At 55.8% G+C, this 17,744-nt stretch overlaps 6 protein-coding genes across 6 annotated transcripts; 3 read left to right on the top strand and 3 right to left on the bottom strand.

Annotated features, from left to right (window-relative positions):
- Positions 1–3,044: 3,044 nt before the first annotated feature.
- On the top strand, positions 3,045–4,217 carry GMORB2_6924 (ZnF C2H2; the record flags this gene model as incomplete). The annotated part of the gene is given in 3 exon segments (XM_035468889.1): positions 3,045–3,840; positions 3,845–3,881; positions 4,091–4,217. Coding segments are annotated over 3 exon segments (960 nt in total).
- A 1,669-nt stretch (positions 4,218–5,886) lies between these two features.
- GMORB2_6923 (uncharacterized protein) lies at positions 5,887–6,630 on the top strand (the record flags this gene model as incomplete). The annotated part of the gene is made up of 2 exons (XM_035468888.1): positions 5,887–6,095; positions 6,312–6,630. 2 exons carry the CDS (start codon positions 5,887–5,889, stop codon positions 6,628–6,630), a joined length of 528 nt encoding a protein of 175 aa, XP_035321268.1.
- Positions 6,631–7,107: 477 nt separating this feature from the next.
- On the top strand, positions 7,108–9,240 carry GMORB2_6922 (phosphoribosylaminoimidazole carboxylase; the record flags this gene model as incomplete). Its single annotated transcript, XM_035468887.1, has 3 exons — positions 7,108–7,954; positions 8,094–8,899; positions 9,043–9,240. 3 exons carry the CDS (start codon positions 7,108–7,110, stop codon positions 9,238–9,240), a joined length of 1,851 nt encoding a protein of 616 aa, XP_035321267.1.
- Positions 9,241–9,628: 388 nt separating this feature from the next.
- GMORB2_6921 (uncharacterized protein) lies at positions 9,629–10,081 on the bottom strand (the record flags this gene model as incomplete). The annotated part of the gene is made up of 1 exon (XM_035468886.1): positions 9,629–10,081. The coding sequence occupies one exon, from the start codon at positions 10,079–10,081 to the stop codon at positions 9,629–9,631; it is 453 nt and encodes a 150-aa protein (XP_035321266.1).
- A 928-nt stretch (positions 10,082–11,009) lies between these two features.
- On the bottom strand, positions 11,010–12,293 carry GMORB2_6920 (acetate kinase; the record flags this gene model as incomplete). The annotated part of the gene is made up of 1 exon (XM_035468885.1): positions 11,010–12,293. One exon carries the CDS (start codon positions 12,291–12,293, stop codon positions 11,010–11,012), a length of 1,284 nt encoding a protein of 427 aa, XP_035321265.1.
- A 1,710-nt stretch (positions 12,294–14,003) lies between these two features.
- On the bottom strand, positions 14,004–17,303 carry GMORB2_6919 (Fungal trans; the record flags this gene model as incomplete). The annotated part of the gene is made up of 5 exons (XM_035468884.1): positions 14,004–14,810; positions 14,962–15,204; positions 15,299–15,962; positions 16,228–16,903; positions 17,012–17,303. 5 exons carry the CDS (start codon positions 17,301–17,303, stop codon positions 14,004–14,006), a joined length of 2,682 nt encoding a protein of 893 aa, XP_035321264.1.
- Between the last annotated feature and the right edge of the window lie 441 nt (positions 17,304–17,744).

Here is a 17,744-nt window from a genome sequence, read left to right as displayed (position 1 = left end):
GAGAGAGACCTCTGCTTTTAGTTTGTCAGGACCCGCCCTTGTTTTTTACGACCTACATGTCTGAGAGACTGAGAGAGAGAGAGAGAGAGAGAGAGAGAGAGAGAGAGAGAGCAGCAACTGATATTCGTCCGGAAGTGAGAAGAGAGAGACGTAAAAAGAGAAAAAGACCCTGACGACTTGCCGTCACCGAGAAATTATCGAGGGACCATCCTCTCAGATTGACATCCCTTCTTCCCCTTCTTCTCCCTTCTCCTTCCTCCCCTCCCCTCCCCACCCCACCTCTCTCTCCTGGTTTGAATTGGAGGGCCGGAAATATTGCGTCAATAACAGCAGTAGTAAAAACGATGGCCGTAAGGGTAGAGAGGGGGGGGAAAAAAGGAACGAAAGGAAAAAAAAAAGGGGGGGAGGGGAGGAAAATAGGTTGATCAACATGCCAAAGACCAGATTCCCATGCTACTTCCGGGAGAGTTGGAGAATGAGATCGCATACGTAGCTATGACGAAGTCGACGCCAGGCCGTGGAGAGAGATGCAGGCAGCCACCGTGCGCTAGTGAGAAGATTGTTCATGTTTCGGTGCTCAGTTGTTCCAGTTTATATACAGAGTAATACTAGTGGTATTAGTAGGCCAATTTTTTTTATAAAAAAAAAAAACGACTAGTGATAGTGCGACTAGTCGCAGGGCGACCATGTACTGTCGTAGCTATACAGATTACAGTTGTAGGGTTCACGGGGTCTTGCGAACTATGGATGAGTACTTGTTGCTTCCAGCTATTGTGTGGCAGGCTAGGACCCGGCTTGACACGCTGTGGTTCTGCTTCAGGTAATGGATGATTACGTACGTCAGAAAGGAAAGCCATCGTCTCTCTCTCTCTCTTCTCTCTCACACACTCTCTCCCTCTGACCCTCCATAAACACGGCCCGTCCACCCATACCCCGCTGCCACATCATCTCTCATGATTGGCGACTCTCGTACCAAGAGTACGGAGTAAAAGGATGGTTTGACTGGGCCGCAGGCTTTTAGGTAAGGCAACGTCGAGGTACGGAGCATTACCACGAGCCGTGACTCTACCTAATAGTCGGTAGCACGTACCTGTATAATCATGGATAGAGTGCCGTAGGCCGTGGTACGGGTTACTTCAATACCCGTACTGTCAATCGTTCCTCGCCTAGGTCCTCTTGGGGGGGGGGGGGGGGTGTTGGGGTGTTCCCCGTTCCCCTTGTCTTGTCTGACTTTTGGGCCGCTCTTGAGCGGGTTGGACCCCTTCTACCCTGGTCGGGTTCTACCCTTGTCAGGACTCCTCAGGGTACGTATCCACACTTTCTGCACCTGTTGTATTGCAAGCCCGTAAAGCAAGGCCCTGAAGGCGCAAAAAAAACTTGCAAAACAATCCTGATCGCTCGCAGGTACGACATGTACGGACCAATGCACGCGCGCGCGCGCGCACACACACACACACACACACACACACACACACATATATATATATACATATATATCACCTCTTCGGACTCTCTTCCTGCACGGCCTTCTGACTGTTCGCCATCATCCTCGTACCCGTAGCCGCCCTGCACGGATTGGAGGGGTAAGGTGGTGGGTGGGTGGGTGGGCTCGCACACACACTCTGTGGTACGCACACACCCTCACGAGAAACCATGGCACTTTCCTTTCTTCTCCTCCTTCTCCTTCTGCTCGTACGAAGATCATCCAATCCTCCGTATGCGTGATGGCAAAACATGGTATTGATGGTTAAATCCCATGACCTCTAACAGTCCGATCTATACCCTCCCTTGCAGCGATATTCGCAACATACTTTTCTTTAATTTCAAGCATTGCCCATCGTATGACCATCATCTCCTACGTCGTACGCTACCCTTTTTCTTCTCTTCAAAAAAAAAAAAAGAAAGAAAAAGAAAAAAAGAGGGGGAAAAAAAGAGAATATAAAAAAACAGAGAGAAAGAAAGTGAGAGAGAAGAATTGTCACGTCTCATCAGCTCAAGTAATAGCACCCCGTACTCCGTGGTAATAATAGCGTACGCGTACGTCGCAATACTTTACCCGGTGGCCTCCAACCCTCTAATCTTTTTCTGCACCGCCTCATATCGGCTACCAGCATCAACAGCATCAAGCATTACCCCGGTCAAGTACCATTAGCTGTTGCCCGGAATATACTCCGTACGTCTCCCTCCCCCTAGGTACCCATCGCCTCCCCGCTTACCCCCCCCCCCCCCCCCCCCGCTGTAGCCTGTTCCTTGGGGGCGTGGCTTGATTTGGCTTCTCTCTTGAGTCTTGACCCTCCCCGCCCCCCTCTCCCCCCAAGTCCCACCCCCCAGCTTCCCATACCAGTCAGGATATGCCGATCTTCTCTCTCCTTAGGGTCAGGAAAGAGACCACACCCCCTCCTACCTTTCCTCCCCCGTCCTTTTTTCCACACTCCCCCTCCCCTCCCCAAAACCTCCATCTCCCTCTATCCGTTTTTTTTCTTTTACCCGTTTCTTCTCCATCTCATATACAATACCCTTCCTCCTCCTCTCCCCCTTCCCGTAAATCTGCTCTCTTCCTCTTCTCTCGCTTCTCTTCTACACGCACACATCACACATACGCATACACTTCACCACAGCAAAACAACCGTCACATAACCCCACCGGGCGGTACATTGCCATTGCTATCCAGAAAGTAGATCAAGCCGTCTCTCGTTTATTCTCATGATTCGACAATTACTCCATACACCCACGCAGACACTATTATTATCACCGTTGCCACCCATCGCCCACTGCAGTCGATTGTTTCGTACGAGGGAACGAGAATTCTCCAGAGTGCTCGCTGCTCTATCCATTACCCTGCCCTGCCACTGGACAACCCTGAAGCCCATCCCCCAGATTGGCGCTGTCGTCCCGTCCCATCGCTACCATCGGTCGGTTCGGTCACTCTCACGTTGAAGAAATTCCCTAGCCTCTTCCCTCCCAGCTGCGCTGCCTTGTTGGAACAGGCAATTCCTCTTGTCTAGACGACAGATACGCGCACCACGCACTCTGCACACTTCACAATGCAAGCTAGAGACGCCTCCGGCCGCCAGGTGTCGCTGCTCAACGACGGCCAGCAGCAGCAGCAGCAGCCGCCCCAGCCTCAGCCGCAGCGCCCGCTGCCCGCAAGGCCGCTCAGCTACCACCAGACAGCCCCGGCGGGTCACCACCACCACCACGTCTTCTCCCATCCCAGCCCCGCCCTCCGCAGCAACTCTTCCTCCCCCAACATGCCCGAGCTGCTCCGCTCCGACTCGTATGACTCCCAGACCAGTAACGATCCCATCTCCCCCATGACGCCCTCGGTCGACTACATCTTTCCCCGCACCTCGTCGGCCTCCATCTACCCCGTCGCCCAAGACTACCCGGTCACCGCCGATGCACCCATCAAGCGGCCAGCCTACGTGACCGAGAGCCGAGCCTCGTCGTTTGAGGACGAGGCCGCCGCCGCCGCCGCTGCCGCCGCCATGTCTGGCGCGTCGCCCTCATCCGCGGCCGCAGCCGCAGCAGCCGCAGCCGGAGGGGCGTCGATGGCCGAGCGTCCCGGAAAGCGCTACCCCTGCCGCTACCGCGAAAGCCACGGCTGCGAAAAGACGTTCACCACTTCCGGTCACGCCTCGCGCCACTCCAAGATCCACACGGCCGAGAAGGCTGTCCAGTGTACCTTTCACGGGTGCCAGAAGAAGTTCACGCGCGCCGACAACATGAAGCAGCACCTCGAGACTCACTACAAGGACAAGGGTCACTCGGCCGGTCAGCGAACCCAAAAGGCCGCCGTGGCCGCCCTGGCTGGCCCCCGTCGACACTCGGCCTCGGGTCGTAGCCGTTCGGCAGCACGCGAGATGGCTGCTGCCGCCGCCGTCACCGCTCCCGCCACGACAGCGACCCCGCCCCCGGCGACGACGCCGACAACGTCTGCGGCGGTGCCTGCGGCTGTCGGCGGCACCGGTGCCGGCGTGCCCTGGAAGACGGCGACGACGGCGACGGAGCAGTACCCTCTCCCCGCACCTCCCCCTCTCCCCAACCACGCCGCTGCCGCTGCCTCTGCCACCCGTCGATCCCCCGACAGCGCTGCCTGGGACATGCGCGGCCTGGATCTGCCCCTGCTCAACCGCCCGGCAGCTCCGGTGGCCTCGCCCAGCAGTGGTCTCGATGCACTCGCCATGGCCATTGCCTGCCAGGAGGGCAAGTCATAATTCGACAGGGGAAAGGGGAGGGGGGGCCGCGGGGGGACCCGCCCGGGCAGCCCCGCCTTTCACACCCACAAAATGACAATTCCATGATATCGACATGCCAATTTCAATGCAACTCTCGTCATCCGAGGGGAACTACATCGCCACTGCATACCGCTTCTCTCTCGGCCGCACATCCACATCCATTACACACACCACGGCATACATCATGACACACGTTACATGACGACGTTACCCTCTCGCCTTTTACTCTCCTCCCCTCTTCCTTTCTTACATCTCGTCGGTCTACATCAACTACAGCAACAACTAAGATAATTTCTATTCCCCTGCGAAATCCAACACTTTCTCTTCTTTTTTCTTTACCCGGTCTCTCATCTTCATCTGGATACCAAAAGCGCAACTTTGGGATACACTTGTTTCTTTCTCTCCCATAGGGGGGGAGGATTTCCCTCATGGGCTTACGTCATCTTTACAGCTTGGCAGAGATGACGTGATCTTTGCTTAGGATGTTTTTTTTTCCTTGTCTACAACTGAATGACACTTTATATACTCTGCGACATGACGGATACGGAAAGGAAAGGAAGCAGAAGCAAGGCGTTTTTTGGTTTTATAATATTTTCCTCCTTTATGAAATGTTGTATATGAAAAAGGACACCCCTGGGACAGAGGCGAGCTGTGGTGGATGGGCAATGATGGGGATGAGGTACTGCTTGTTTTTTTGTTGGTTCGGTTCGGATTCGGATTCAATTGATACCATGGTGGCTCCTAAACTATCAACGCGTCTCTGGCGTTTTTTCATTATTATATGCGTACACGTCTTTCCGTCTCTTGTGGTCTTGTCTCTATGGTCTTGTCCCTATCGCTATGACATGCCACATGCGATGCAAGACACCACCACGTAGGGACAAGACTATGGACGATAAGCTGACGTCAGAATTGAAGCTTACCCCTCATATCCGAGGAACACAAGGAACAAGCCGTCCCGTATTCGAAGTCTGTACAATGATTAGCTAGTAGTAGCTATTAGTTAGCCATTAGTAGCTACTAATTAGAAGTAGTCTCCTCTAGGGCCCAGAGCCAAGGGTCCAAACCCATGGCATGCACGGGGTGCTCTTTGTTGAAGATGATAAGAATAGGAAAAATTATTCTTTCATCCAAAAAAAAAAAAGAGAGAGAGAGAGAGAGAGAGAGAGAAAGAGGCTATGACGGTTTCAACTCTACAGAATTCTAGAACTCCGTCACAACCTTGAACCCGGTACATACACAATGGGACTGTTGAGCCCAAACGAGGAGGGAGTCGGGTGAGCAACCGAGGATTGGATTACGAGCTCGTACGGAGCTGGAATGACGTGGATTCGAGCCACATAGTCGTATTATTCGCATTCTCGACTGCTTGTACGAGCTCACTACTACGAGGCTGTAAGCCGTCTATTATGATTGTTCATGATTATTGGCATCTTGGTGAGATCCGGTGACATTGTTGCTTACGAGCGTTTTTTTCTTGTCTATTTTTATATGGTTTGCAGACGCGCGCACACACACACACGCACACACACACACACATATATATATATATACATGACGGCTTCCTTCATCCCTGAGCATCATCACCCACTGGCCACCAAGTATACATGACACATCCAGTACACATCATCCTTACCTCGCCGTGAGAATGCGTCTCTCAACTGCCGCCGTACTGGCATCTGCCCTTGGCTCCACCCTCGCCGCCTCTCCCGTCACGGACCCATGGACCGGGCCGTTCTACCTGACCTTTGTCACGACCAACGGGACAGAGTATGCCGCCGACATTGCTACCGTGTCCCGTGGGGCCCAGGCTTTCTCTTCTTCAAAGATCTATGATACTGTCTTTGCCTATGACCCGTAAGCCTTGTTTTTCTCTTCTTGCTCCTTTTCTCTCTCTCTCTCTCTCTCTCTCTCTCTCTCTCTCTTCTATACACACGCACGCACGCACGCACATACACAGAGACAGACAGACAGACAGATAGACAGAGAGAGAGAGAGAGAGAGAGAGAGAAAAGAGAGAGTGTGTGTGTATGTGCTAGTCACGTCCAACCAGAGAGAATAACAAAAGTAAAGCGAAACCGAGCGAATGACGGACTACGACAACCCGTACATCGGAGGAAGCTCTCGCATGCTCCCGGACGAACCGGTCTGGTTCACGGCCGACCCGGAAGAGTACACGCCCGGCTCGGAGATTGTGCAGGTCACCGAGGTCAACACTGACAGTGGCGTGGAGGAGAGGTTCTTCATCAAGCACGACACCATTCAGGACGGGACGTTTGGGTGGAAGTCATACACGCCCCGCGAGGATGGGCTGCCGATCAACGTCTACTGGGTCGGAGTTGGGGGCAACTCCCAGCTTAGACTTGACTTGGAGTTGCCCGCTAAGCGTTGAGTGGGCGGCGGGTGGGTAAGCGAAGGCCCTGATGTAGATTGTGCTTGGGTGTACACGAGTGCGTGTTTCATTGGAATGACGGAGGGTAAAAGATTGTTTCGCATCAGAGTAGGAGCGCTTGCTGGTTCAGTATCCTGAACATCTACAAGTAATAATATATGTGTGTTGTCGGTCTTGCTCCGTATTACCGTATCAAAAGACAGTAACTTCTGCACAGTGTATATACTGAGTCATCCACAACTTTTCACCACCACGAGCTACGGCATCGTGGCCCAAAAAAATCAAAATCTATTAGTGCGATATACAGTGCACGATATTCTCATTCCCCAAGATTTCATCACGCAAAACCATCCGACGTCGGCTCCGATGATCCCACTCACTCCAAAACTCAACTCAACTCAACGCAGCTCAGCTCAGCTCAGCTCAGCTCAGCTCACTCAAACCGCACACGCACACGCATACACATACACACATACGATGACCCCCACCATCGGTCTCCTGGGCGGAGGCCAACTAGGTCGCATGCTGTGCGAGTCGGCCGGCCCGCTAGGCTACGACATCATCGTCCTAGACACCGGGGACGACACCCCGGCCAAGCGGGCCAATGCCCGGCCGGACCACATATCCGGCTCGTTCAAGGACGCCGACAAGGTGCGCGAGCTGGCGTCCAGGTGCGACGTGCTGACCGTCGAGATCGAGCACGTAGACACCCACGTGCTCGAGGAGGTGGCCACCAAGGGTGTGCGCACCGCCGACGGCACCGTGAAGAAGGTGCCGGTCCACCCTTCGTGGCGCACCCTGAGGCTCGTGCAAGACAAGTTCCTCCAGAAGGAGCACTTCCAGGCCCGCGGGGTGCCCATCGCCGAGCAGCTGGATCTGGGCGCCGACGGCATCGACGGCGGCAAGCTCGTCGGCAAGCTCAGGGACGCCGCTTCCGAGCTCGGCTTCCCGTTCGTGGTCAAGGCTCGCAAGGGATCCTACGACGGGAGGGGGAACTTCAAGGTCAGCAGCTCCGAGGACTTTGACCGCGCCATCGCGGCGCTCAAGGGTCTGCCCCTCTACGCCGAGAAGTGGGTGCCCTTTGTCAAGGAGCTGGCCGTCATGGTGGTCCGCACCGAGGACGACGAGGGGAACACCAAGAAGGTCTACTCTTACCCCGTCGTCGAGACGGTCCACCAGGATGACGTGTGCAAGCTCGTCTACATGCCGCCCCGGGGGGTCGACGAGGCCTCCCGAGCTCGGGCTGGGAAGGTGGCTGAGGATGTCGTCGAGAGTCTCTGGGGGAGGGGTGTGTTTGCTGTTGAACTGTTTCTCCTCGAGGATGGTAGGTCCTCTTCTCTTCTCCTCTTTTCTTTCTTTTTTTTTCTGGGTGGGAGGAGTGGGGTTTTGCTCTTGTTCTTGTTTGCGATCCAACAATGATATCGTATACATGAAATGTGTTGAAACGATACTGACTCATCTAGGCTCCATCATGGTCAACGAGGTCGCCCCCCGCCCTCACAACTCAGGTCACTACACCATGGAGGCCATCCCCCAGATGTCGCAGTACAAGGCCCAGCTCCACGCCATAATGGACTTGATCCCTCCGCAGCTGAAGCTCGAACCCCGCTTCCCCAGGGCTGTCATGCTCAACATCCTCGGCGGCGCCGTCCCGGAGTCCCACGATGATCTGGTCCGCCTCTCGCGCACGGGTTACATCGACGCCGAGACCGACGTACACCTCCACCTCTACGGGAAGGCGTCCAAACCCGGGCGCAAGATCGGGCACATCACTTTCACCTCGTCCAACGACCGTCTCGAGGAATCCATCGCCCCCTTCGTCGCGGAGGTGGATAGGATGCGTCAGGAGCGCCTGGATTCTTCGGCTGCGCAGATGCGTCCCACCGCTACTCCCGCTGCTGCTGCTGCTGCTGCTGCTGATCCTTCCTCTCCTTCGACGTCGCGTGATCGTGATGCCCCCCTTGTCATGGTGACGATGGGGTCGGACTCAGACCTCCCCGTCCTTTCGGCCGGTCTGGACATTCTAGAAAAGTTTGGCGTCCCCTATGACTGCACCATCACGTCTGCTCACCGCACGCCGGGACGCATGGCCGAGCTGGCGCACGGCGCCGCCGCGAGGGGCATCAAGGTCCTCATTGCCGCTGCCGGGGGCGCTGCCCATCTCCCCGGTATGCTGGCATCGGAGACCACCGTGCCTGTCATCGGTGTGCCCATCAAGGCTACCCATCTCGACGGAAAAGATAGTCTGCTCAGCATTGTTCAGATGCCGGTATGTAATATACACATTCAACTCCCCCACTCCTTTTTCTTCTCTGCATCTTTCATCATCTCTACTCTTGTCCCTCCCCCCTCTCTACTTCCATTGCCTCCCCCCTAAGAGATCTCACTCTAATCGCTCTGGCACAACAATAGAGAGGCATCCCCGTCGCTACCGTCGGCATCAACAACTCAACTAATGCAGCCCTGCTGGCCGTCCGCATGCTGGGATCCCACATCCCAGACTACCAGAAGAAGATGGCAGACTACCAGGAGACCATGAAGGTCGAGGTCGAGGCTAAGGCTGCCAGGCTCGAGGATATAGGCTATAAGGCTTACCTCGAGAAGAAGTAAGTATCATGGAGATAAAGTATATAAAATTCGACAAAAACAAAGCCAAAGAAAAAAAAAAAAAGGTACAAATTTGTCTTCCATGTTTCGTTTATTGTGAAGGCATTCTGCCAACTAACAAACAGCGAGGTAATCCCTCTACGCCACAACATGTTTAAAATCTGCGAGTATCATCCCGGCTCTCTCTTTTCCAGGATCCCAATCTACGGTCAAGGGTCTCCTTCATGTACCTCCTGGAGAGGGAGCCAGCCATGGCCAGGCGGTACTCTGCCTGTTCGGGATGCCCTTCTCTGTCTGCTAAACTCCGACACACGAGGTATCTCGCCATCAGCAAACTCCTATCGAGACTAGTGTTGGGTGGTCCGACGCCTCAGAGTCTCATGCTTCGACTTCAGATCCCGGGGCCCGCGCGGTCCAGTCTCGTATACGGGCCCGGGACGGCCGTCGAGCCCCCGCCGTCAACGCTGACGCCGGCCCGCGTCGCCGCCTCATCTGGCCCCAGGAGTCCAGCGCCAGGCTGATCCTGACGGTCAATCACGTCCTCGGGGGGACCACCGACGGGATCCTCGGCTGCATAGCCGACTACCACTACGACCTCTGCCTCCACCGCTGCACCAACTATGACAGCACGGGCCTGGTTGGCAGGGACCTCCTGCCCGTGAGACCCTCTGCCGGTCGTCAGCGTCTCCCGCCTCCTGGCCCTGGTGTCCTCCATCATCCCCGGCCGCGGCGTCACCTCGAGCCCGGGGCTCGTACCGTGCCGGCATACCATCGCCTCCTGCGGGAACTGCTGCACCGACTTTCGCGTCATCATTGAGCATGCAGAGGTTCGCGAGGCCACCATATCTTTGGACCTGACTGACAGCAAGGTATGTTTCTCTTGTATGATATATATGCATACATTATACACTGTACACTGTACATCCTTCTTTCATTTCTTACCAACCTCCCATCCTTTCTTCTTTCTTCTCTCATATCCCGAAAATCAACGAAACTGATTTGAGTAAGGGAGAGAGAGAGAGAGAGAGAGGAAGAAAAAGGTTGAATTCAGCCCTATCATCAACGGCTGGCGCATAATCATCGAGGCCTATCATCTGCTAGCGGTACACAGACGAGTTCATAACCCACTCTCCACGAACGTATACGATGTAAACAAGCCGCTCTCCATCTGGAATTTCGGTTCCCGCGATAATCATCTATATCCATCTGGTACCATATCAGCCCTATGGCCTCGGCAAGACGGCAATCAGCGATTCCTCCCCTCTCAGTACCATTATGTCATACGGGGGAGGGGTATACACCGGTATGCACTACAACAACAAGGGGTGTGAAGGAAAATGCTGGGAGTAATTGTCGGATTGGATTGTTCTGACGAATCTCCTCCTTTCCTTTCTTCCTTTACAGTATTGGGGGTCAATGAGCGTCATGCTACGAGATAGTTCCGGAATCATGTCTCTACAAGCATTGGAATGAAACGCCCATCATATCTTTTGTTTTTTTCATAATTTATATCAATGCTGGAGCAACGTGAGTGAGTCTAAGCCCGTTCATAACAATCCCATCTGAGCTTACAGAAATTTTGTCTTCATAGAGTTTGCCTATTCGCCGAATTGGTTAACCATCTTCCGAAGCGTAGCAGACAAAAAGAAGAGTGAGGGGTGTGTGTTTATTCCTACTATGAACCATCTTTCAAGGTGTAACAAGGGAAAGTGAAGAAGAAGAAGAAGAAAAGAAGAAGAAGAAGGAAAAGAAGAGAAGAGTGTGGGCCATGTCTATTCCCACAAGTCATCCCTGGAAGAGCATATGCGAGCCATCTCAAACTGTTCGTCAGTCTGGCAGACGAGGACGCGCGGAGTCGACTTCGAACCAGCGTCGGTGTCGGTGGCGGCGGCGGTGATGTCCTCGACGACGGAGGAAGACGACGAGGCGTCCTCGTTCTTCTTGGCGTCGACGGCGAAGCCCAGGCACCTGACGGCGTGGACGACGGCCTCCCGCAGCGCCGCGCTCTTCTCGCCTATGCCTCCGGCGAAGACGAGGGCGTCGACGCGGCCCTCGAGGGCGACGAAGTAGCTCCCGACGTAGCCGGCGACGCGGCCGACGAAGAGGTCGAAGGCGAGGCGGCGCTCCGGGGTGTCGCGGCGGGCGATGACGGAGAAGTCGGTAGTGCCGGCGAGGGCGGACCAGCCCGACTTCTTGTTGAGTATCTCCTCGGCCGTCGAGATGTGCAGGTTGGCGGTGGAGGAGGGGGACAGCTTGCCGACGTCGCTGGCGTAGTGGAAGACGAGGCTGGGGTCGATGCTGCCGCTGCGGGTGGCGCCGGGGAGGCCGGCGAGGGGCGTGAGGCCCATGGACGTGTCCCAGGACTTGCCGGCCCTGATGGCGCAGGCGCTGGCCCCGCTGCCGAGGTGCAGGGCTATGACGTTGAGGTCGGACGCGTCCCTCGCCAGGGCGGAGGCGGTGTTGCGCGCGATGAAGGCGTAGCTGATGCCGTGGAAGCCGTACTTGCGCAGGTGGTTCTTGCGGGCGATCTCCTGGTCGATGGGGTAGGTGGACACGTGCGGCGGCATGGTGGCGTGGAACTGCGAGTCGAAGCAGGCGACGTTGCGCGTCTTGGGCAGCAGCTCGATGCAAGTCTTGACGTTGTCCAGGGCGGCGCCGTTGTGCAGCGGCGCCAGGTCGCTCAGCAGCTCCAGCGTGTGGTACGTCTCGCGCGTCACCAGCTGGGCCTCGGTGAAGTCGCCGCCGTGCACGATGCGGTGGCAGGTGATGGCGATGTCCTCGGCCCGGGCGATGTCGCTCAGCTCCGGGTCGTCGATCAGCATGTGCACCATCATCTTGAAGGCGTCGCCCGGCGTCCGCACCGTCGACGGCGGCTCCATGTCCTTGTGGATCCTCTGCCCGCGCCGCACGTAGCTCACGCCCATCGGCGGCGCCGTCAGCCCGCTCACCCGCACCTCGGCGATCTGCTCCGGGTCCGCATGGCGCTCCTTGAGAGAGTAGACGGATATCTTGATGGAGCTGGATCCAGAGTTGACCGAGAGTATCGTCGTCTTCATCGTCGCGAGCGCGCGGAGGGGTTCGTCACGTCCCGGTCGGTTATCGCCCCGCCAATAGAAGAAGAGTCTTACTGCTGAGTGTGTAGTAAGACTGTCGACAGAAAGAGAGTGAAAGTTATCTCTCAGGTATTATCAGGTCAATAGAGTCCTCGAGAAGTCAATCGAGCTTCTCCTCAGTTTCTGTTTTCTTCTTCTTCTCTTTTTTCCCCTCTTTTTCAGCAAGACCGAGATCAATGAGGCTGGTTGGCTGAATGTAAAAGTAAGAACCTCTTTTTTTTTCTTGGTTTTTTTTTGGGTATTTTTTTTCTTCTTCTTTTGTCCCTGTCGTCGATACGATGATGACGATGTGATGAGTACGGGCAGATGCTTCTTGACGAGGGGCTTCCCACCAAACTTATCTGTGCCGGTTCGGTGACGTCTTCCAGGCCAACGGAGTTCCAGAACCTGGTCTCCAGGCCTGTCAGACTCTCAGGCTCACCACCCGAACCCGTAACCACCCCACCCGCATACATGGAATGGCGTGAGTCGGGCGGGTGTGAATCGAGAGCCCGTTGTCGTGCTTCCCCCCTCCCCTACAACACGCGCGTGTCGTACGATTCAACTTATCGATCCGCCTGTTCCGGTGGTAGTGTGGGGGATGGGGGATGCAAATGGCAGATGCAGGTCTCGTCTCGCGACACCCGGACGTGCGTCTTCACCGGCAGCCCCATGTGCTGTGCTCGTCAGAGCTTTGCCTGTAGAGTGGCAATATTGTTCCTGTGCTGGCTTGAATCCCAAAACTTTGAGAAACGGCTTGGGAAGATGGACCGATGCGACTGTCGATGTACAATGTGCTCGCCCTCCCGTCAATCGACACTACAAGAACGTGCATATTGAATCCATAGTCGGTACTCTGTGCCTTGAGTCGTGGTTGTTCAGACGATAACAGAGGAGCACTTCTACTATTACCCAACTTGGAGGTTTTTTTTTTTCTTCTTACTGAATATCGGAATCAGTCATGGGAAGTAGGTCAGATGATAGAGCGTTAAGAAAGAGAAGAAGAAGAAGGAGGAGGAGGAGAGAGGCTCACGTATTCCAGGATGACGTCACTGTCGCTGCAAGCCCAGTCACCATGGTGCATCGTCGTAGTCGGGCCACGAGGATTTCTCGACTGTGTTCCTCTCGAGGGATCGACCTCGCAGTGTCTGATATGCCTCACCCTTGTCCTCGAGGGCAATCCAGACTCGCTGCGAAGATCATCGACGACTCCCACTGTCGACATGTACAAGACGCTTTTCTTTATTGTGTTTCTTTTTTTACTTGTACGAGAGTACTCGGGTAGCATGCATCACGTACATGGCATACATGCATGATACGATCTTTTGCCTTCTTTCTATATGCTCGCAGACGTCCTCTATTCTCATCAAAAGATACACTTTACGTATTTTACGATGAAGAATCCACGCAAACAATGGCCGACACCTCACACACAGAAAAGCTTCAGACGAGGGTTGAATGTAGATGTGTAGGAGTCTCCAGTTGCCCCTCAAGGTTATCGTACAAGTTTCCAATATCACCCACATTAACTACCTTGGAGAGGAAAAGACACCAGAGATATCGCCCCCATCGGGAAAGGAAGAGCAACGATATAGCCGTGACCATACATATTCTGGGATCTAACGCCCGCAAGGACGAAAAGATGAGAAGAAGAAAAGGGAGAGACGAGAAGAATCACCTCATAGCCTCGTTCCCTTGATCCCAAGAAGACAGATCCATGGCATCCATAGGTCCCATATTCATCAGTACCCTCAACACACCATCTCCAACCTGTGGCATAGTGACCTGACTCTGGATATTGGCCCAACCATTCGCCATGTCAAATGCATTCTGCTGTTGTCCCTGTTGATGTTGATGTTGGTTATGTGAGACGAAAAAGTTGCCTGAATTCCCCACTACACCACGGCCGCCACCACCACCACCGCCACCACCTCTTCCTCCTCCTCCTCCTCCTCCAGTCTGATTGCCGACCATGGTATTGTGCTGCTGCTGCTGCTGCTGCTGCTGTGGCGACACGGGAATGCTCTGGTATGGAGCAGCGGCCGCCGACGGATCCGCGTGCTGCTGCTCGTGGCGACAAGAGAAATACGCGCCTGCGCTTGCGCTTGCGCTTGCACTTGCACTCGCGCTCGCACCTGCACCTGCACCTGCACCTGCAGCCGCGCTGTCCCTGCAGCCGCTGTTGGTGCTGGAATTGGGCGTGGGCCGGTTCGACTGCCCGTCCGTGGATCCCTGATTATCACCGCTGTTGGTCCGATCGTAGCTGGATGCGGCGCCGGACAGCGACTCGGCCGGGAACCACTGCTGCGTGTTTAGGCCGGTGTCCAGCGTGTTCGGCGCGTCCGTCTCCTTCCCGTTCTTGCCCGCCATGTCGACGTAGTCAACTTCGCCGCGGACCATGATGCTGCGCAAGCCTCGGTCGCACGTGGTGCCACGGGGGGTCCCGGTCCGGATGGTACGGAGGTTGTCCTCACCTTGTGGCTGTTGAGGAGGTGGGAATCATGTCAGTATAACACCATTGCGTGTGGGGGGTCCGCCCGGAGAGGAGGGGGGAGCGGTCGTTGACGAGATCGGGGGTGTCTGGAGTCAGGAGGGGGGGGGGGTTCCGGAAGGGGAGAGGGTCTGAACATACACTGTCGCCCGGTCGGGGAAATTGGCTTCTCAGCCTGGGTATCCGCGCAGACAGCACCTCGAGATCGACGTCGAGCTGGACGAGGAAGGATTCGGTCAGGGGATTCTGACGCTTCAGCGCATGCATGGCCGACAAGAGGAAGTTGAGCGAGTCGGCCGTCTGGCTGTCGTCCGGTCGGCTCTTGAGGTACTGGACGAATACGCGTGCGGAGACGTATAGGCAGAATGAGATGAACGGGTTCATCTGTTGAACGCGAGATGATTAGCACTCCTCCCCGCGAATCTTGACTTTTCCTCTCCAGATAGTTCCGATACGCGTATATCAGGTCAGAACATACCGAAGCGAGGTCCATGTGGGATACGGTGCGCATGACGCTGGCAATCTCGTTGGCGGCGGTGATGCAGCGGATCTTGCTCTCGGACCCCACCGAGCCGGGGAGGTTGTGCTTCTCTGACTTGAAGATGGCGGCCTGGTGCAGGCATATGGTCGATGTGTGGATGCTCATGTTGGCGAAGACGACATTGGGGCTCGAGATGCCGGCGGGCAGCTTGAGGTTGGGGGGCAGGTTGAGCGACGTGTCGAGGATGATGTTGTCGAGCTGACGGTGGCGCTTCCAGAAGGGCCCGTTGAGGTTTTCCTCGTCGTCGTCGGCGTCCGGGCGGTGGAGGTGCATCAGATTACGGCCGAACAGGCTGGCTATGAGGACGACGGCGCCAAAGGCCGACAGCCCCGAGGCCCCCGACGGCTCGATGGCCTCGCCCAGCGACATCGTCCTCTCCGGCCGGCCCATCTCGAAGGCCTCCTCCGACGCCGGCAGGTTGGTCACGATGTCCCGCTCGTCGATCGCGATGGGCCACCCCGTGCCTATGCTCGCGTACCGGTCCTCGCAAAAGGCCATCCAGAAGGTTCGCCGCCTCTCCTCGCATTCGGTCCAGTCTTGCGAGGGTGGTAGGCACTGCTTCACTTCCATCCCTGCGCCATCGATACGATGAAGTCCGATCCTGGAAACGCATGTCAGCCGTCTTGTATCTCCTTGTTCAGGCTTTGTGCGTGTTTCCTTGTTCAAACTTCGTCTTATCCTGTTCAGACACTTCGCCTCACCCTATTCAGAGCAAGCGGCACACACGGGAAGAGCGGCAAGAAGAAGATGAAAAGAAGATGAAATAAAAAAGAAGAAGAAAGAAGAAGGAGGAGGAGGGGGAGAAAAGAAGGAGAAGGGGAAGAAAGGAAGGAGGAGGAGAAGAGGAGGAGAAGGAGAAGACGTACATCTGGGCGAGCCTGACGGCAGAACCGGTATTGATCCACGCACGCGGAAAGTACATCATCTTCATCTCGTAAAAGGAGAGCAGGATGTGCGTCTGGCAGTGAGCAACGGAGATCATGTGCTCTCCGAAGCCCTTGATATAGTCTCCCTCGAGATACCTGCGTGCCCTCTGATAGAACAGGTGCCTCATGTCCAGGAACCTGTCGGTGATGGAACACGCCATGGTCCACATGGCGTAGCGCAGACAGACGGGCGGTCTCTGGTTGGGCGGCAGGTCCATGGCTGCCAGGTAGCGGCACCTGTGTATCATGGGTATGGACGGGTGAACCTTTTCAAAGTAGATCTGCTGGAGCTCGTCGATTGTCTGCTGCGGCGGAAGGGGCTCCTCGAGTCCCATGCTAATCATCTCCCAGGAGAAGTCGTCATTATCGATGCCCATGGCGGCAGTGCCGAAGGAAAAGTCGTCCATCGGGGGAGGGGGAGGGCCACCGCCAGCAGAAAGGCCGGGCTGTTGCGACGACTCGCGACCGAAGGTCTGTCTAGCATTCGCGTCCCAATCGACACCCGCAGAGAGGCCCATGGACTTCTGCAGCGGGGCGCTGCCGCCGCTCTTATCGGCTGTCGCTGCTGCGGGGCCAGCATTTGGATCCTGCGTCTTGAGAAGGGTCTCTACTTGCTCTGTTCCTCGGGGGATTGGGGGCGGGGTTTCCGTCGTCAGCAACATGCTCACTGTGATCTCTCCCACGACAGTTCACGATGCGGTGGGAGGGGGGAGACACGACGTACTCAGTCTCTCCTCCAGGGCCTTGACGTAGCCTCTCTTCGGTCCGCTCTTCCTGCGCTGCTCATCGTAGGCGCACGTATGCCCCAGACGGGAACAGGTGCTGCAGCTAGGTCGGACACCGTCGCACTTGAGCTTGCGCTTCCGGCACACCATGCAAGCGAGACGTTTTGGCTTGGGCATGCCCGAGTTATCGCGAGGCACCGAAGCTGTATTGTCGTCAGCGCCAGCGGAGGCGATCTGCTGCGCCTGCTGGACAGGCGAGCCTTCAGAATCGTCCATGTGTTCGTCAGGCATGCCGGGCATTGACTTCTAGGGTCCTTTTCTCTCTCTCTCTCTCTCTCTCTCTCTCTCTCTCTCTCTCTCTCTGTTTCTCTTATCGATTCAACTCAAGCGGGCTTGGTCTCGGGGCGGGCGAAGGGGGTGTTGTGAATCGGACCGTTGGCCATCGGATCAATGGGTTTCGTGTCGGTCGTCGTCGCATACAACGAGTAATGTAAATGACTGAGGTTCCTTGGTAGAGACCGGCCTGGGAGAGGGGGAGATGGAGGTTTCAACGATGCGTATGCGAGTACTGTAGGTGCGAGTACTGTAGGTGCGAGTACTGTAGGTGCAAGTACCGTAGGTAACAGTACCAGCAGTTTAGCATGGAAGGTTGGCAGCCGCAGGCCCGCCAGTACAGCATGACTAAAGTAGCCGATACGGCCCGGCTACTAGTAATGATAGTATCACTGCCAC

The sequence above is a fragment of the Geosmithia morbida genome (genome assembly GCF_012550715.1).
Source record: "Geosmithia morbida isolate 1262 chromosome Unknown scaffold_7, whole genome shotgun sequence".
NCBI classification, from domain to species: domain Eukaryota; kingdom Fungi; phylum Ascomycota; class Sordariomycetes; order Hypocreales; family Bionectriaceae; genus Geosmithia; species Geosmithia morbida.
This window is presented reverse-complemented; position numbering and strand designations above follow the sequence as displayed.